This window comes from Ascidiella aspersa, chromosome 2, assembly GCF_963924565.1.
Source record: "Ascidiella aspersa chromosome 2, kaAscAspe10.2, whole genome shotgun sequence".
Taxonomy (NCBI): Eukaryota; Metazoa; Chordata; class Ascidiacea; order Phlebobranchia; family Ascidiidae; genus Ascidiella; species Ascidiella aspersa.
In genome coordinates, this window is record NC_139448.1 from 4,834,315 (window position 1) to 4,855,038 (window position 20,724).

General features: G+C 35.7%; 2 protein-coding genes across 2 annotated transcripts in view; both read right to left on the reverse strand.

Moving 5' to 3' along the window:
• Positions 1-11,847, reverse strand: part of LOC146163260 (dynein axonemal heavy chain 12-like) — a 55,490-nt gene extending 43,643 nt beyond the window's left edge. Inside the window, exons 1-16 of the mRNA XM_083381430.1 lie at positions 11,592-11,847; positions 10,845-10,935; positions 10,685-10,711; positions 10,095-10,284; positions 9,629-9,704; positions 8,737-8,895; positions 7,983-8,178; positions 7,050-7,184; positions 6,604-6,814; positions 5,652-5,812; positions 5,110-5,219; positions 4,514-4,620; positions 3,548-3,702; positions 2,560-2,766; positions 1,749-1,953; positions 795-961 (exon numbers count right to left, since the gene is read on the reverse strand). Coding sequence (XP_083237556.1) covers positions 795-961; positions 1,749-1,953; positions 2,560-2,766; positions 3,548-3,702; positions 4,514-4,620; positions 5,110-5,219; positions 5,652-5,812; positions 6,604-6,814; positions 7,050-7,184; positions 7,983-8,178; positions 8,737-8,895; positions 9,629-9,704; positions 10,095-10,284; positions 10,685-10,711; positions 10,845-10,935; positions 11,592-11,797 — 2,403 coding nt within the window. The 5' untranslated portion in view covers positions 11,798-11,847. The remainder of the gene's footprint in view (positions 1-794; positions 962-1,748; positions 1,954-2,559; positions 2,767-3,547; positions 3,703-4,513; positions 4,621-5,109; positions 5,220-5,651; positions 5,813-6,603; positions 6,815-7,049; positions 7,185-7,982; positions 8,179-8,736; positions 8,896-9,628; positions 9,705-10,094; positions 10,285-10,684; positions 10,712-10,844; positions 10,936-11,591) is intronic.
• Positions 11,848-14,162: 2,315 nt separating this feature from the next.
• On the reverse strand, positions 14,163-20,020 carry LOC146163261 (uncharacterized). The gene is made up of 4 exons (XM_083382371.1): positions 19,733-20,020; positions 18,355-18,518; positions 16,347-16,586; positions 14,163-15,772 (listed from the first exon to the last, which is right to left on the reverse strand). Exons 1-4 carry the CDS (start codon positions 20,018-20,020, stop codon positions 14,878-14,880), a joined length of 1,587 nt encoding a protein of 528 aa, XP_083238497.1. The 3' UTR covers positions 14,163-14,877.
• Positions 20,021-20,724: the final 704 nt, after the last annotated feature.

Sequence of the window (20,724 nt, forward strand, 5' to 3'; positions counted from 1 at the left end):
TGCACGCGATTCAAAAACGATTTTAGTGGTCCGTGTAAGTAAAGCTTAAGAATCCCTGCTGTAAAATGACATAAAATAAACATTAGGTGCTTAGATAGTTTTTCTAGCCGAGACCAAACATGATGCCAATTAGCGAGAAAAAAGAACAAGGGTTAAAACTGTTAAGATTAACAGTAAGCTTGCTAGAGCGCATTTTGATGTAAGTGCTTTATGACCCATTTAATTGTGTAATCATTCTATGACTTGCGGTCAAAGGTCACTGAGCACATGGTGCCTTGACATTGTAGTTGTCTTGTAGTTGGTGTTTACTACCTTGTCGCGGCCGGAGTTCATATTGTTAGTTACTTGTGTGTGTTTGGCGATGATGATCAACTTATTGATTCTGTTTCTGTTTTATTAACATTGTTTTGCATTCTATTTGAATAGGGTTTTTGCAACCATCATTGTGCTTATTGTCTGTTAACTGATAAAGACTTCAGTCCACATTGGCTTTCAAAAACCACTGTGAACAATTTATTTTGTAGAGAAAACAATAGTTCAAGGGTGTCATGAGGTATAGAATATATTAAAACCCATGTAAAAGTCGGTGGCATTGTTTCCAACGTTCCAATAAAATAAAGCCCATTATCGACGCCATAATGAATCAAGGTTTAAAAATAAACTTATAGAAAGTAGCTTATATTGAAATCGGCTCTTTAAATGAATCTAATTGTCAATGACGTCATACGATTTGTTTTTAACCAAAACGATTCAAAAATATTGAAAGGTGAGAACAGAAATGAATATTTTCGTACCTTGAACATCTTGACGTCATCCATGATGGTTGAGCAGAGCTCGATGATGACGTCTTTCTTCCCCTCCTCCTCCTCCTCTTTGTCTTCTCCCACTTTCCTCCTCTTGGGAGCAGCTTTCCTCTTCTCTTCAGCGAGTTTCTTTTTGCGTGTTACGAAAGTTTTGTTTGCTGGTAAATAAAAAAATTGGGTGAAAGATTTGAAAAAAACTAGCTTAACTGCCCTTTGTGAATAAAAAGTCATAAAACAGATTTAAAGGCAATCTTACCTGTAAATATCTACTATCACTCGCTAAATCAGGCTAGCTATTTTGGTCACAAAATTGTTTACTCAGTTTTTGCAATAGAAAAAGTCTTGTGCTGATATTTGTTTATCATTAGAAAAATTGGTTATTTTTTTCATAGTGTTTACTTTTTGATTATCTTGATACAGGCGAAACGCAAGGATTGCACGAAACCTCTTAATAGCGAGCAAATAGCAAAAGTTTTGCGTCAATATTATAAACAATGTTTCGCGGGCCTGGTTTAGACAACCCTAAACTAGAAAAGGGCTTCTTAAACTAGGGTCCGTGAACCCCTTTGTGGGTAAGTGGACTAGTTTACGGAGGGCCCATAAAGGTCGAATTTAAATTTTAGTGTGTTATTACAAAAATGAAATGATTTTCTCAAAATAAATAGTTTAACTAGAATTAAAAGACTTATTTTAGTTTCATGGTTGTTTGACAGAAAACTTAGGTTTCTTTTCTATTTGGTTTAAGACGTCAATACATGACGTCAGTTCTAAAAATGTTATGTCTTCCCTGGTCCGAACGAACCCAAAAAAAAACATTGTCAGGGTTGCACAAAAAAATTTTGAAAACTTAAAATAAAAGTTAGGAACTCCTGAGCTAGCTGTTAAACACAAGGACTTACACTAGTATATATTTCTAGAATCGGGAATCCCTACTCAACTACTTACACTTGTATATTTCCCTCCAGAACTCATCGACTTCTTGTTCAATGACTTCACTCTCCAGCTTCATAAACTCGCCGTCCATCCAACGCTTCTCAGACTTCTGCCACTTTAGGATCGAGCTGTACAGCTTCTGGAAGGGCTCGATTGAAGTCTGGATGCTTTCCACGATCGGATACGAGGTCAGGTCCCACTTGAACAGGGTCTCTTCCTGCATTGGGAAGACGTTAATTTGAAAAAACATTTAACAATAGATATTTTGTGCTTTTAAGTACTTATTTTAACAAATATACAATTCTTGCATTACAAACAAGACAATTAAATTATATTCATTCTTTGATCGAAGGCACTGCAAAGGTACACACACACACACACACACAAACACACGCACGCACGCACGCCCGCACACACACACACACACACACACACACAAACACACACAAACACACACACACACGCACGCACACACACGCACACACACACGCACACACGCACGCACACACACGCACACACACACGCACACACACACGCACACACGCACATACACACGCACGCACGCACGCACGCACACGCACGCACGCACACACACACGCACGAACACACGCACACACACTCACACACACGCACGCGCACACGCACACACACACACACACACACACACCAGGACACAGACAGAAAAACACAAACATGCACATAGTCACACACACACACACACAGACAAACACATAGCCATACACAGACACATACAGCCACACACAAAAACACATAGCCACACACACATAGACACACATAGACACACACAAAAAGAACTTCTTACCTTATTGATGAAGTGTATCTGCTCCTGTGCGTCAGCCAGCCTCTTCTGTACAGTCCTTGTGTCATTTACGTATTGCTGCATCATGTCCAGCTCACCGCATTCTTCAAGCTCCGAAACCCGCCGGTTCAACTTCTCCAGCTCCAGGTTAAGGCGCTCCCTCTTCAGAAGAAGCTCCTGCTCACCTGCTTTCTTAGACTCCTCAACGAGCTAAATAACGGAAAAAATAGACCTTTATCGTTAGCTTGAGTCATTATTTTGAGTTGTTGGAAAAATAAAATCCGTTTAGATCTAATACACCGTATACACTAGGAAAGGCTTAACGAATTCGGCTTATTTAGGATTATAGAGCAAGGAAGACCAGGTTAGATAACAATTACCCTGTGGTGAGGTTCGAACTCACGACCTCCGGCCGAACTGTTACCGTCGCTCTATTGACTAAGCTATTATTGGTATTTTTATATTAAATTTGCATGGTAAAAAAATACAGTTAATCATAAAACTCGTTTTTTTCGTAATAACAAATTTAGGGAAATGTATGTATACTCATTATCTAATGCATGGTTTCTCATTCGACGCCCAAGCTTGCAAAAATCCTGCAATAAATTTGTAATATTTTTGGGCAAGATACGCAAACCAATGTTTAGTATTTTAAGCCCCAAAACAACAAATTTGGCAAACCGGTTTCTGTTTTTTGGCAAACAAAACTTGTATACAACTTCTATTCAAAAAAAAAATTATTATATGAAAACAATTTTTTTTTACTTTTCATTGTCCAAAAAAACGAAATATTGTGACAAAATGTTGCTTACGTCAATGGTCAAAGATATCAAATTCTGTAAACCGGTTAACTAACCACACAAAAAAAATTATACACAAAACTGAAAACCGAGCTCCTTGAAACACTCACATAATCTTGGTTACATTAACTTCTATTCAAAAAAAAAATTAAATGAAAAATAATATTTTTCTAAAACAAAACGTTGCTTACGTCATCGTTTTGCTCAAACACGGGCTGAATTGCTTTGGGCCACGTCATCACTGTGCTGTTGAGGTCAACGTCCTCCTGTGAAAAGATGTGGACGTCCAGGAGGAAGCAAAGTCTCTTGTGGCTCTCCTTGATGCGCTCCTTTAGCTCCGTGACTCCTGGAGGAACAAGACTGGGTTGACTTTTGCTTGATAACGCAGTCGGGAAAACCACGGTCGCGTATTCCAACGGGCGCGAGTTCGAATCCTACACTAGTTGTTTGATTGCTTAACATGTCGGGCAGTGATGACGTGTATTCCAACGGGCGCAAGTGCAAATCTTACACTAGTTGCTTAAAAGCTTCGTTTAGTATGTCGAGCAGTGGTCGTAAATTCCAACGGGTGCGAGTTCGAGTCTTACACTAGTTGTTTAATGCCTAGTACATCGTGAAGTGGATTTGAATTACACAAGCTGCTTTAGATAAAGAATTAGCTTTTTGAGAAAGTTTCCTGAACGGTTGGACCATTTAACACGGTATTATACTTTATGTATTTCCGGCATTCTCAGAAGGCATGTGTTCCTGATAAACCTTGTGGGTGTACGTCAACACATAATGGACCCATTCTGATACGTAAAAGTACCAGTATTATTTTGCTGTAACAATCCGGTGATGTTCTACAATAGATAAAACGTATAAATAATAAATATGCCGTTACTACCAGGCATAGTATATTTCAAATAGGTTCCTCTGGCATATATTTCTTTAACCAACGTTTATATAAATAATGTGCTAAATTTCACTTGGATGTCCACACAATGCTACATGCTTCTGTGTGGGGATTGCTATTGGGTAATGTTTTTAGTAGAACTTTAACCCTAGCTGTTTGCAAAGTCGCGTTTTTGTTTCCAAAGTCGCTTGATACGAGAGTTGACATGCTACAGTGGTTCCATATAACTGTCGCTAAGTTTATTTCTTTGTCACAAACTCACCGACAGTCCTTGCTTCTTTCACGAACTCGATCATTGTCATCATTTCCTCGCTGTTTTCCGGATGTTTCAGGCATCGTTGTCTGATCTTCTCGAACTGGTTGCAAATGCTGGGGAATAAAGTACGTACAAATGTTTAGCGACAATTCACAGTGTAGCATGTTTGTTTACATACTTGGTGACAAGTTTCGATGGTTACAGTTTGAATCCCAGTAAATAAATAGGAATATACAGTTAAAAAAATAGTATTATGGTATTAAAAAGTCATTTTGGTGTATTGTTGATCTCCCGCAGACCAAAAATGTTAAACACAACATTATGGTTAGATATCAACCATATTTATCTTAAAAATGTTAATTTAGGCCTGGTAAAAAAACATATTTGTCCAAATTAATGATTCCTTTTTTACACCTTGACATAGTAAAAGCATGTAAACATTTCACACCTGTAAATAGTAAACAGCCTATAAATGTAAAGTTTTCAACAAGTTTATAGTTTAACGTTCAATATCGGAACGTCGGCTTTTAATTAAAACAATTGCCTTTAGGGGAAAATACAAAATACATATTCATCGTTGTGATTAGGTCCCAGTTACTTACTCTTCATTGTCTACCCTATGGTCGTGTGAAAGTTGGTCGAGGAGGGTTCCGGCATGCTTTTTGGCAAAGTCCACCAAACCGCGCTTGATGTCTTCGCAATCCAAGCGAACCTAAGAAAAGAGAGTAGTGATGAAAAATAGTGAATAATTGTGAAAATAGCAACGGTACTTGGCTTTTCTCAGGGGGTTTCGGAAACATAGAGCTTTGTTTTTACAAGATTTATGGTAACATCTCATAGCTCAGCGGGATAAAATACCTTCGTGCGATTTAGGGGTTATATTTAATGTTGCAGAAAAATTGCTGTGGATTAGGCATCTTTTATGTTGAAATGTCCCTCGTAATTTCTACCACATTTTTTGAAATATGACTTATGCAGATAAATTCTCAGAAATACCAAAAATAAAGCTACACAAGCTCAGAGGGGAGCAAGTCGAGCAACAAGCCTACACCAATGCTTTTCTGTTAGTATAACCAACTTCACATTATAGGGGGTCAACAGCACCATATCATTATTCAATGAAAGATACAAACACACAACTAACCATGTTAAAATGTACAATGCTGTCCAGGTCAAGTATCTCCGCAGCCACAGCACGGAACTCCCCGATGAAGCTGCAGTAATCCTGGAACGAGTGTTCCTCCTTTTTGAACTGTTCGATCTTTTCAGCTGCCTCCCCATTCACCAGGTAGCTGTACATCTCCACTGCGACAAGACGATATATTATAGATGAGACCTCAGGACTCGATGTATATAGGTTGTTGAATTCATGTCAGTATAAAAGACAACATACGTATTGGGAAAGAAGGTTTCAAGGGAGCATGACGTTGTATTATTTATTCTGGCTTTGTATTTTTTTTTTACGAGTACAAAAATGTTTTTTTAAATCTAATGCATTTTTCGATGGTGGTGGTAGTAGAAAGTTTTTGCTCAGTTTGCTTAAAACGCTGGCATTTACCTTACTAAAATGACTGCTAAATCTTATGTAATAAACCTTAGTAAAACTTGTTTTATTTAAATCGCTCCAAATATACGTACATTGGGTTGGTTACCTAAGCGTAGTAAAGGTTAAAATCATTTAAACTACTCCTAAAACAAGTGTATTGTGTTCCCCCAAAAAAACAATATTTCTATAGCCTAACGCTATAACTAGGAAAATCGCTGCATGGCTATGTGTGTATTATGTCACATCAATAGAAAAAATTCCAAGTCGTGGTTATTTTTTACATTTTTATTCAGCGCTTTTTTTGGATTGGATATTCTCATTACTAGGCATGAAGCAATACCTTTTTCGCATTTTGCCAACGTAAAAACCCAAAGGGCGTTAATGCAAATGAAGATCGTATTGACTCCTACAACTCAAGGATCTTAGAAATCTTACTCTTTTATGCTAAATGCGCGATATAATGCAGTGTTGGGAGCTTATACTTTATAAAGCCCCATAAACACGTGTTGTATATTCCTTAAATTCCTCAAATTCCGTCAATAAACCCTACCGAAGAAATCCATGTGTTCTTGCACTTGTTCGAAGTTCTTCTTAGTGGCCAGCCTCAGTGCGACCTTAACCTTCGTGGTGAGCTGTTCGGACACTGTTGTGTCCACGTTGACTGTGGACGCGGATCCGGCAAGCCAGGACTGGACAGTAGGCACGCTATGCATACTTCCGCTGATCGTGTCAGCAACGAACAGAATGCAGTCTTCGAGGTCCTGTAGAGGTATGCAAAAAAATCCTTTTTAACGATTTCGACGGTTTAATTTTAATCTGGAGTAAAATAGCTTTTTGTCGTTTTTCCACTGTTTAAGTTAAGGACTTGACCAAAGTGCACCAAATTAACTGTTTTTAAATGACTTGACTCGACTTAACACACATTACATTTCAGGTTAAACTTTGAAAAAGTCTAGATTTTATTTTTTTGATTTCACACAAAAATTTTATTTTCACCTGGGAGCTTGGATAAAACTCCATCTTTCCCTCATCGAAAGTCAGCTCCATTTTAAAGATAGGAAGCTGGTGCTGATTGTCAAGGTCGAACAAGGTCATCCAGTGCTCCAAGGAGCGGGCGACCAAATCTTTCAGCTAAAATGTAACAAGGTTTTGCACAAAAATTGCTTGTAAGAAATTACTGGCACATCACTTTAACATTACTTTTGTTATAATGTAGTTTTACCCAGTTCTAACTTGTTTATTGTAAAAAATCTTGCAGGGTGCCGGTTTGAACAACACAGGAAAACTTATTCTTTACCTTGTTTACCAATAAACTAAAATACTTTGTTTATTTACCGTGTATTGAACTGCCAAGTTTGTGTGTAAAGTTAAACAAACAAAAATAAGTCGCTGATAAAAAATAGCAATTTTTTTTATATAAATATATATATATAATTGTGTTTTAACAATTCGGTTTCAATAAAAACCAAAAATAACAAAACAATTTAACTTGAAAAGACTAGACAGTGTGGGGTAGACATCTTACACTACTGCAATAATACATGTTGCACCACAAAACTATCAGGTTTCTGTTGTTGCAGAGATATGATCTGCCCAGAGTGATATGGCAAAACTTTATTAAGTAACCAGTAAATTTCTATTTTAAATGAGTGTTTTTTATTATATCTTTATCTTTTAAAAAGGCTAACATTTGTATGCTGGTAACTCAATACAAAACAGTAAATTAATTAGCAAACAGAAACTAGTTTGCCAAGTCGAAAACCTTTGAAAAAATAATGTAATTTTAAAATGTAAGGCAAATAAATTAGTTACCTGGTTTCAAACTTTAAAACTATTTAAAGCAAACACGAAAAAACATAAATGATTCCAAAAGACTAACAAACTTTTCAAAAATAAAACAAGAATATATAGTGTTTTAATGTTAACTACCTGGTTTGAGATCAGTGTGCTAACGCAGGCGTAAAATGAGTCCATTTTGTCGCGTCGGATCATCTTAAACTTTTGCTCATCGCCGAAAACGTTGATGACTTTGGGGTACCATCGTAACATCAGTTTATCCTCAGATTTCTCGCATTCAATGAGGACTTGGTTTCGTAGATGCTCAATTTCGATGGGACCATCTTGCCTGGAAATACAGTTGGAGTATTTATATTTAATAATGAGAAATACAGTGTCGAATACATTGTCAGCCTTGAGAGGGGCTGGAATTCACTTTTGAATTAAGGATATTGTGTTGGCAGAGTTATATGTTAGAAAAATAAATAGATTGCAGTTGTACACAATTAAGTATGACTGTTTTAGTGGTCAGCAATTAGTAATTGTCTATTTTATTTGTATTCATGAATAAAGTTATATCATATAAGTAATTAAAATAAATAAAAAATGTTTTAAACTTTGGTTTAGCTATAAAACAACATTTTATTTTGAAGCAGTGGAATAACACAATATGGTTGTTCAATTAGTTAATAAAAAGCAGCTAAACCGTTAATTATGCCTCAATATAAACAGAATAAATAAATTTAGCCATTTCAAAACGGACAATGTCAGTTTCGGAAAAAAAATGCAATAATATATATATATATATATAAAGAATACAGTATATACAATGAGTGTATATTGAATACATTTTTCCTATGTAGCAAAGTTTATCCCGAATTGTTGTTAACAGTAAGCACTCAATTACCTGAGGTCTCCTAAATCGACCATCAAAAGGTCCTGGAGGTTATTTTGGCACATGAGTAGGACGGTTTGCATGGACGGATGGGTTATCCATAAGTTGGCTTCAATATCTTTCTTTGCTTTTACAAATGTATGATGCCAAGGACTTGAGTAGTCAATGCCACTGAAATAACAATTGTTTACATTAAAACTGAGTTTTTGCTGTTGTCAATAATAGCAGGAATTTCGTTTACAAACAGCTTTTTAATTCTCATGGTGAAGAATGCTATCTGGACCATGACAACATGTCATTAACTGATTTAAAAAAAATTAAGCAAAGTTTGACATAAAAGAGCCATTTAAGTGCCATCATTAAAGAGCCACAAAAGTAGTTTTAGTAGACATATAATCAATAAGGGGTACAAGCGCAAAAGAGCAATCCGACCAAATAGCCTATAGGCACTTCCTGAGGCTCTTTACCTGGCTAACAAAGTAGTAACCCAAATCTATAGATAAGCACGTATTGGTGTAAGCGTAAAAAGAGGGATCCGGTCAAACAGCTTCCATTTTAAAATGACTGTTTTACTGAAAGTGCCATGATTTATGTTAATTCCAGTTTAAACAACATACGGAAAAAACCTGGCGCTACATGTTGTTTGGTTTTAATTTTATACAGAAATGAAGTAAGTAGCCATTTAAACAAATTATTATAATACAATTATTACTAAATCATTGTTTTTTATAATTATTATTAAGTTGTTTAATTATTTAACTAAAAAAATTGGTAAGGGTCACTTTTCTTTTACAATGACTATTTTTGGATCATTTGATGAAAAATGAGAGTAATTAGCAAATGTTTTGCTTGTTCAGTCTTCCGGTGTAAATATTGCTGATCTGTTTTGCGATGATGTATGTACCTCGGTTCAGAAGGCGGAGGTCCTGCTTGCTCATCGTCCAGACCTTTCACTGATGGCTTCAGCAAAACATGTTGAACTGTAATGATTGAAAAACATTGTTTGATAAATGTCAACAATGACTATTCTAAAAACAAATGTTAAAGCCTTTTATTAAATTGTGATTCATTCACCTTTTCACATGTTTTGCATATTAAAAATAATCCATATTTAAATAATTGTTTTGCTTTAAATAATTTGTTTTATATGAAAAAAAAAACAATAACAAACCTGAATGTTTATATACTGTAGCATATCAACAAAAGAAAGATTATCATTATTTAAAACAAAAATATTTTAAAAATAGTATAACTTCAGCTGTGAATCAGCTGCATAAAAAATTAACAAGGTTTTCCAAACATCCTACAAGCTACTTCTGTTCGTGTTTTCCAAACATCCTGCAAGCTACTTCTTGTTCTAGACTTTTTACCCATAGATTTTCTTGTGCTTGCTTCAAAGTCTACTTCAACTTCTTTGAAGATGTCCTCGATGAGGCCTTTCTGTGTCTTCGATTGTTGCAAGTGTGTCGGAACTTTTTGGAGGATCGAGGTCAGCCAGTGTTGCTGCAGGGGAACCACCGGGCCCGATTCCACACACTTTTTCATGTACATGTACATTTGCTGCAAGCGAAAGAATAAAACACTTCAATTTCTTATAATAATCAAAAACAGCTCGTCTGGTAATTGTAATTCTTCAATTTCTTGTTTTGTTATGAAACTTAGCTTTTAGTGATTTTTTAATCAAAAGGCTTTAAGAACATTGCCTGATGTAGGGCTATCAAGATTTTAGTCAATTAAGTTTTGCTTTGTTTGGTCAAACTATGCTTTCTATGCATTTTAAAAATTGAAATAAGGGAATTAGAAAAAACATAGGAAGTGTAACAAAGGGAACATTAATTATTATTAATGTTTCTGTAAAAAAAAATAAAAAAAAATTGTATTTTTTACAAATTTATTTATTGTTTATTTGCTGATATAATATAGATGTAAAGTCTTAATTGTTATGTACAACTTCACTTACCCTTCTTCTGCGATCTACGCTCATCATCTAAAATAAAGATAGAATAAAGTAAAACATAAACACTTCACTAAGAAATACTAGACAGATAAGTTATTGTTACATTCAAAAAGTTGGGTAAATTGAGAATAATAAATAGCAAATAAAGCTCCTAGAAACCTACAGAAGTGGGCATATTTGGTTCGGCTTTCTTTTTTGGAGCTCTCCGAACGAGTTCTGCGGTGTCTTCGGCGGCTATTTCAGCTTCTTTTACACTGGATTACAAATAAATTAGTTTTAATGAGTACAAAATTATTTTACCAAACAGTCTATCAGATATCTTCAAGAATATTAACAAGGGCACAAAAAAAACAACATATGTAGATAGCGATTTTTTTCATGTTTCCTGTTTTACCAAAGGTATAGATTTGTGCATGGGTTTAACAAACTAATATTGGACATAATAAGAGATTGAGGTATGTTGACAAACTTTCAGCATCCTAAAATTAATTGGTGAATAAAATACATAAATTATTTGGATAAAACAGATTTTTTTTAACCATTAACTATAATATAATTAACAGGGGAAAATTGAGCAATACATAGTTAATAGATTTTAGGCTAAATGTTATTAGATGTTTGAAGCGTCATCATATGCTTCATCAGACACCACTGAAACAAGACATAATGAAAACAAGACATATGATTACAACATGCATAATGGATGGAAGTTGTAGCAAGACAATGAAGAAATATCAAAGCCGATACAAAAGTAGGTGCCATTTGTTGATTTTAAAAGTATATCTTTGTATGTTTTCAACCTGGGCTTCAGAATGAATAAACATTTTTTGAAACATTGACAAATTGCAATCTACTTCTGTATGGTCTTTTTTTATTCTTCATAAAAAACAATATTTTCCAAAAAACCTACATAATGTTGTTGAGAACTTGTTGGTAATGTTTGCTTCTCCGGTATGTCATGAGTTTGCTCTTGGAGAAATCCCGGCTAATTGCTCCCCCAGATGCGACTCCATTCCGGGTTGGAATTGGGGGGAGGCGCTGGTGCCTGTTGGTGGTTTTCGAGGATGTTCCGTTAAGCAAGGAACCAGTAATCTTCTCTTTTGAAGAAGATGCCATCTTGCTTGATTCTTAAAACGCTGTGCTATTGTATCATGATTTAAGTTAGAAATCTTGATACCTAAAAGTAGTATAAAAATTTATGAAAGAAATGTCACTTATGTTTTCTACACAGAAATACTATGTAACACCAGATGCTTTCGAATAAGGCTAACAGAAATCAGTCAGCATGATCATCATATGAACTTATAATTGTTTGGCTACATGTCCTAGAACCAGTCTGCATACTATGACAGGCCTAACTGCATTCCATAATTTGTGGCGCCAAATATTCACAAAAAAATTTTATTGGCTGAAATCCTATGCCAAAATAGGACGATATATACGTTAGAATGCAATCAGGATGACACATCCAAAATTTTCCAAACTAATTTGTGTGCACATCTAAATCTTTTTGCCCTATCCATAAAACGCCTTGGGTATTTACAAACACTGGATATCTGCACACATAAAATATTTGTTGCTGTACACTCAAGATCTCAGCTAGTGAAATAAAATAAAAGCTGGAATAACATTTTACATAAATTAGTGTCCATTTTTTCTTTACAGAAGTTTTTTTACACTAACTTTTTTAGTGTTTTTTTTTCAATTTTGACTGGTGCACACAATGTATACTTATGTATTTTTTACAAGGCTAATAAATAATAGCCTAGGAAGTTGAGGCTTCTGTTGGGCTTAAATGATTTGGCCATATTGATTTAGAAATTACTTGAAGAAAAAAAACAATCCATATTATTAAGGAAGAGGCTATTTACCTGGACACCAAATTAATTCAAATCCACATACAATCACTAATGAGTGGAAGCCTAAAAGAGCAGTCGAGTCAAATAGATAATAGGCAACCTCCGAGGCTATACTCACCTGACAAAGTAATTTAAATTGATTTCTGAAAAAAATGACTAAAATTATGAAAAACCGGAAAATTAAATTTAATACTACCACCCAGACCCTAACCAAAATCAATAAATATTCACGTATTTGGTGCAAGCGTAAAAGAGTGATCCGGTCAAATAGCCACTTCCAATTATTAATGGGTGGGATGCCGAACTGGTTTTATTAGCCTTCAAGTCACATGTTTATTACTAAGTATATCTGGATCGTGTATTTTTAAGATAGCTAGACATACTTTATGTTAACTACAATTACAAATGTTGCTTGCTGTCCTCGAAAATAAATATTATTATTGACCTCCAAGCATGTGTAGTTTTTTAAATATATATTACGAAGAATACAAGTTGTTCTTAATCCATTTGTTATAACAAAGAATGTAAATATTACGAAATATAATTTCCACATTAGTTTTTACACTTTCTCTGGCAAAACCATTATATAAAGTACTAAACTAGTCTGAATAGAGGTAAAATTACATTGCAGTCAGCTTTGGACAGATTAATCAAAAAGAGGAATCGTAATAAAATTAATAGAGAGAAGCACTGATTAAAAAAAAGCCAGAAATGTTTTTCTAAATACTTTCAAAAACGTGATTTAATGAAGACTTGGCGTAGTTGCCTTGGTTACAAAACTTAAATGCTCATTAGCGCTATTGGTGGCCATATTTTTAACATTGTTATAGAATGCTAGCAAAACAAGCAATTTCACGGTTGACCAATATTTATTTAAAGCGATACCTCCCTTATTTGTTTTGTTATTCAATTTCCAAAAGGTACAACGAATTTACTTTGTCGTAATGTAAAAATATCTCTGATGCGCGTTTGAGCAAAGAGATAATATTATAATCTCTTTCGTTTGAGTTGTTGTGCACTTCAGGTTTTGTGAAATGCTAACTACAAGATTTTAACCTTTAGAAATTGTGGAAATCTACATTGCGTTATGTTGGTATTTCACAAATATAAAATTTAGTCTGATGAAATGACTTTAAAATAGGGAAACGAATCTAAGTCACAAGGTGTCGCTCGCTAGCGTGTAATTAAAAACAAGAAAAGGGTCTTTTTTATTTAATTTATCTACCTCCTCCTATAATCCTAGATCCACTAGAAAATAATTACTGTTTGTAACTTTGAAGGCGACACGATGTGTTACGTGCACCAATGACTTTTAAATAATATTCTAAGTATGAGAACATGCCATCGATCTTTCAATCTAAATTAAGTCGGTGATGGGCCTACATATTTCCCAAAAAGTTTCTATTATAACTTCCAACCATTTTTCATTTAATCTTTACTTTTTTTTCCGAGTTTTGTTGTTTGCTTTAACCAAGTTGTACAGATTAGCAAATCGTGCCTAAACTGTATGAACATAATTAAGTTGTGATATCTTGGTGTGAAACACTTAAAAAATATCGCTTCTGTCCTAAACTGTCAAAAAACAGCCAAAGCCCCTTTAGGCTAAAATCTAGTTACTTGTATTACTGCGCTTGTGCAAAGAAGTGGCCGTCATCACAAAGTGGAACTCAATGTAGAAAAAAGTGCATGAGAAGTATGGAAAGTTGTAACACTAAATTCTTGGATTGAAAAATAAACAATCTAAGCGAATATGAGGCTCGGACTAGACACAATGTTTACTCAATTCAAAATAGCACTAGCAACAATTAAATGCAGAATTAACAAATGGGTCAATAATCGCAGTAGTACTACATATAACTTTTCGGCACTGGTCTAGAATCCTACAACATTTATACTACCAAAATTACACTACCAAATCAAGTTGTCATAGTTGAAATTGCAAGAATGGCATATATATTTAAGAATAAACCAAACCCAAACTCTCGCCCTAACCAAATAATGTTAGCAATATAACCCCCGACGAAAATGTGGTACGATTCTAGACCAGCCCCAACTTTTCTATTAGATCAAGCGAGGATTAATTTATAAGCTGTAGTAAATATAGATCAGTTAGTTTGCCATATCGTTAACAATAACTCACACCCAAATTGTCCCAGAACAATACTCAACATTAGAAGGTAAGTTTTTGCCCGAAAATTCGGTCACAGTGCTAGGCACCCCCCACCCCCCAAAAAATAAAAAATAGTGCTAATTTAGGGAAATTACGCCACGGCATTGTAACACCTCATTTTGATCAGTAGAAAACGCGCAATTCAAATTCGCGCCACAAAATAAAGTTTATTTTCCTTTTCTTCTGTTCTTTCCGGGAAAGTGCGGAGGCAGGAACTTCTTTCTCTTCTTTAGCTCCTCCTTGACATTGAGTCCGAAGAGCATGTTGACGCAGGGACCCCAGATCTCGTTGTCGGCCAGGTAGAGCGCCTGTATGATGAGGTCGTGAAGTTCCTTGCCGAGAGTCCTAGGATCATCGAAGAGGTTGAGAGCAAAGAGTGCGTGATGCTCTCTCCTGGCAAGAGCAAGGAGGAGCCGGAGCTCAATCAGGAGGGCGGAACTGTCGGGAGAGAAACTCTCGATGGAGCTGAAGTGCTCATAGAGCTGCTTGATCCTGAAGCAGTGCGACTCCTCTCCCTCCAGGAGTCTGTTCCGGATGCCGGAATCAGCTCCACCGATGTAGATCTGACTGGTGTTGCCGATATCTCCGAGGTGATCCGACGTGGTGTCGTTCACCACCAGGAGGTACATGAGGTTCTCCGACGATTCCGGCTTGAATCCGTCCGGGATCGGATGACAGAGCTTCTTTATGAGCGTCTTCACTTTAGGATCAATCCACTTCAGCTCCGAAGGAAACTCGAATCCCAGCTCCACGCAGTCGGATGTTTGGACGATCCAGCGTTGCCATGAAAACTTGGGTTCATCCCTGGCTCTCACCGGGGTCTCGTCACCCTCGGGGACTTCCCGGTTATATGGGTCCTTTTTGACGTAGATGAATGGCGGGCAAAAGTCCTCCGCCTCTAATCTTCCGGATGCGTTGAGCGTCGATGGGAGGTTGATGATGGAGGGCTTGTGCTCATAGAGGACCGTCTGGATGTGAGCTTTTCTCACAACTCCCTTGCGGAACTGCTTCGGAAGGTCGAAGAAGTCGAAGGGACGCGATTCTCCTGACTTAGTGTTCCACCTGAAGACCGATAAGCAGTGTTAATTGTACCTATTTAAGTCAGTGACTTGAACTGACTGAAATGCACTGAAGCCACTGTTTTTATTGAATTAGTTGACTTGACTATTTTGGGCAAAAAACATTTTCGGCAAAATCACAAATAACTGTTTTTTTTCTGGTGTGAAATTTACAGCAAACGTCAAATTATATGTTAGGTTATTTTTAGTGTTTTGCTAAAAGGAACAATTTTTAATTAAAAAAACTCACTCTTAGCGTTGTATTGACTAAATATATTCGAACCCAGCAATCAACACGACGTTTGTGACGAAACAACACCAACAAAAAAACATCAGGACGCATTATTGTTCACAAAATATTGCGCGAACTAAAGAACATGATAAAACAACAGTCGGGCAAAAATTAACCAAAGTTTGTTGTTTTGACCTGAATTTCAATCACCTGTTGCCCAAGTGTTAAACGGCAATATGCAGCAGCTTTATGCAAAAAACTGCATTAAACTAATCTTCTACAGGATTACGCAAAAACTCACTTTGGAGAGCACAGGTATGAACATTAAAAAACCTATTCCACGTACCTTATATTGTACTGCTGTTTGATGAGATTCACCGCAATTTTCTTCGGCGTCTTGGGGCGGAAAGGTTTCAAAATGTCGGGTGGACTTTCGGCGGCCTTAACGCAATCCCTGAGCGCCGCTTTTTCGGCGAATTCCAGCGAATTCCCGTTTTCGGTCACCGACTTGGGCATGTACTTGGTCAGGTCCTTGCATTCTAGTATTTCCTCTAGCTTTCCGTCTTTTTCTTCGTCTCCCAGTTGTCTGTGAACAAAAGCTAAGTTCAAGGTTGAAGGTGTGGCGTGTTCAATGTACAGTTCGTGGACCAAATAAATAAATTTATTTTATTCAAAAATGTTTAAAAGTCATGTTATTTGTCCCAACTTAAGTCAAGTCAAGTCTTTTTTTTAAATGACCTAAGTTAGGTCAAGTCATTTGAAAACAGTGGCTTAGGTACACTTAAGTCAAGTCTTTTTTGATGTACTTATTACAAACACTGGTTATTCATGTTGTTAAAAAGTTAAATTGATTCAATCGAGCCGGAATTTAAGTCATTGGCATCGACAATTAAACGTTAAACTAATTCAATTGGTTTCCTTTTTGGTCTTTAATTTATATTTTGCATGATACTTCCCAAAAAAGTAAACTTTTTTACGTGTTTACATTGAAGTGATGTAATCATCTTTATTTTGCTAAATAACTTCGGTAATTATACGTCGAATGTAAACATTCTTTAAACAATACAATCGCTTTAATTAGAACAAGATTTTCGTTGAGAGACGCTATTGGTTGAACAGAAACTATTTTCGTTTCGAAAACCTAATATAATTGTGTAATTTATTTCCGTCAATCATTCAATTGTCACCGAACAAAGGAAACAAACACGCCACATATCTTATTACGTCATGGGAGCGATAGTGTGACATGACAAGGGCGTCGCGACCAAAATATTTTAAACAGATTGGTAGATTCAGTTTGCGCAAACAACACAATAGGAAGGTAGCCCATTATAAATAAAAGGTCAAAAATGGTTAAAAAGGATCCAAATTATTTCAAAACACAGAACATTGTGATAAAAATTAAAATGAATGGAATTGAATCTTCTGTTCTACTTAAAAAGCTTTAAAAAAATTCAAACAAACTTTAGTTTTCTTGAAAACAGCGATTATTACCACGAAATTGTAATCCTACACACTCTTTCGAAACACAATCCCAAACGCAACACAGAAATCAAAAGTAAACGAAATCTGACTTTTGTCCACTCGATTGAACTGATTTGTAATGTAGTTTAATAATTAAATAATGATTGTTAAAGTCAAAAAGATGTCGATTTACTCAATTTTTTCATTATGGATTTGGCGATAAAAATGGCGTAGTCATAAGTCTATGCAAATATTTATCTCATTGATAGAACGGTTAATGGCTAGTTTTACGTTAATTTTTTCCTATTGATTGATATGGGTCCGTGAGTGTTTGTAAGGGGAAACACCTATAAACGGCTGTGAACCACTGATCTACAGATGGTTATTATATGGCTGGCTATATTTACTATGTTAATCAATGTTTTAACGAGTACACCGCCACAAAACACTATAGCGGTTATTGTATTTTGCAATGGGCAAGACTGTAGCCTTTACACGAATCAAACTTTTGTGATCAGACAAAAGTTGGCCTTTTAGTTGAGCCACAAAAGCGGAGTCGAAAATACCACTGCCATTGTTGCGTCACACAGGCTCCTTAGCATTGTGCTGTCACAATGATGAATGAAGCGGACGCCGAATGAATTTCGAGCAAAGTGAAAGTAACAAAAACGGATTTGAAACTTGTAGCTTTTGTTAATCTCTTGATTTTACTGATTTTAAACCAAGTAAACAGTTGCGGTACATGCAATTTAACCACAAAACCAATGAATACATTGATCTAAATGCCCGAAACAACTATAAGCTTTTAGTCCAAGCAAATAAAAGCCTTTAATCATTGTTCAAATATTTTATTCCAGATAAGTTTTAAAGGCCATTGTTTCCATTGTTACCTCAGGTCCAACGACATAGTGATGTTATTGTTGCCGAACAGTGCTTCTTCGAACTTGAGTAACACGGCTTTCTTGATAAGCAGATGTTGTTTCTGTTGTTTGTGGAGTGCCAAGGCTTGTAGGAGTTGCTCCAAGTCGCTTGTGGGTTTGGCAGCTTTCTTTTTCTGAACAACAAACGTGGCAGTTATGAAGTTAGTGGTTTACAATTGATGGACCGCAACAAAATGTGTTAGCAGGCTACGCTTTTTAAACATCCACTTATATGTTTTTAAGTGTTAACCATTTTCAACTATTTTTTGTACTTTGAAAAGTCAATGTGGCGAACTTAAAACTATTAACATAAGTAAATATAAAGAACATATTTGTTTTTTGTTTAACGCAGCAAATGTTGCAAACAAAACTATTGCAAGTTTTCGGAATTATTCATCTAGCGGAAAGCTTTTAAAAAAACTTTTTAAGGAATATTTTGTTACTTAAATAATTTCAGTGGAATGGTTTAACTTCTAAATTGATTAATGGTTCAGTGGTTCTAAAAAAACGTGCGTCGTTTTAATTTTTCAAGGGTGTCTCTTAATGATTTGCTTTGTATCTAAACTAAATTCAATAAATAAAATGCTAACTGGTATTATTTTTAACTTAACTTAGTTCAAATGACAAGTGCATTTAAAATAACATTAACCAGAATACCGGTTTCAATTGATCATTATTTTCTGATACAAGATATAAATAAAGAAATCAAAATAAGTAAATTCGTATTGCTGGGTGAGTCGCAAGTCCAACAAATTTCTCCAAAGGAGTTGCAAAAAAAGTTAGAACCACCGGGTTAATTCAAAGCAATATTTTTATATAGCCTACCATAATTTTTCACCAGGATTAGTTTTTCCAATGCGGACATCATCATACATTCTCCCAATAAATCCCACTTTTATCTTATCCTTCTAATTCTCCTATGGCTTGGCACGCCGAACAACAAAACTTTTACAAACGCTATGCAAGAAAAAAACGTTCAGCGGGTTAATTCAAATCAGTATTTTTATATACCATTATTTTTCTCCGGAATAAGTGCCCCCTATTGCCTATCCCATAATACCATTCCTCTATAACAGTGCTTCTTAAACTTTTTTAGTTTTGTTCACCCCCAGCATCTATATCCAGATTTCATTCACCCTCGTCTCATAAAAAATGAAAAACTTAAAATTGATTTTGTTTTTTAAATTCTCATCTGCTCACTGAACAGGTTGAACACCCGGAATATCCGCCCTGCTCGAAAGCTATTATATATTTCTGACGGTTCACCCTTATTCACCCCTGCAAAAATATTATTCACCCTGGGGTGAACCATTCACCTGATTAGGAAACACTGCTCTATAAAACCCACCTTTATCTTATCCTTCTTATTTTCCTCTCCGTCAGTTTCATCCTCGTCATCTTCTCCGCTCTGCTCATTTTCCTCCTGCTCACTTTCCTCCTCCTCTTCTGGTTCTTCACTATCTTCTCCTGCGTCCATCCTCTTCGCTCGCTCCGCTACATCCCTGTCGATCGCATCCTGGATGCCCCCCTTGATTCTCTCCCCGATCGAGAGCAGATCCCGGTACATATCGACGAGAGAGACATCCGACGAGTCCCCCATGCTCAGGATCTCCTTAAGCAAGCTGTTCTCAGTCATGACCGCATAATTTATCCCATGCGCCAGAAGAATTTAATAGCCAAGCAGTTATTCTGGTGCTATTTTAATGCTCAGCTGTCTATACAACCAATATAGTGATTTTCAGGAAAATAAGCTATTAAAGCTATAAGCAAGAATTGTGTACAAAAGAGTATGTTTTATTTAAAATACAACCTTAGGCTGATTAGGGCTAGTATAATAATAATGCTAAACTACAATTTTAGCTTCACACAAATATACGAAATTTATTTTTTTACAATTTTTGTTAATTCAGCATAAATTGCCGTTATGCAATCGTTATGTAAGAGTTATCAACTGCATAAAACTTTCTATAAAATATTAAAATATTTAACACATGCAATGGTTTCAGTGTTTGCAAAGAACATGCTTACGACAATTTTTTTTTTTGGTTTAAAAAGATTTTAGTTTTATAAAAAGCTGTAAGATTGTTTCTTAAATATTCTAAAACTTTTCAAAGCCAGTGTAATTTGAAATTGTTATCCAAGACATGATCTGCATCCAACAATTATCAAAACATGAATAAGTCAATAAAAACACGTACGTGAATACAACGAACGTGCTTAAAACTAGGTCCGGATTTACTACTGTGTGCTAGGCTGCTAGTGCGTCTCAAAAATATATAAAACATCATGTTTACCATTCTTGGCCAACAAATTAGTTTCAGTTGGTCTTAAAATCAATGT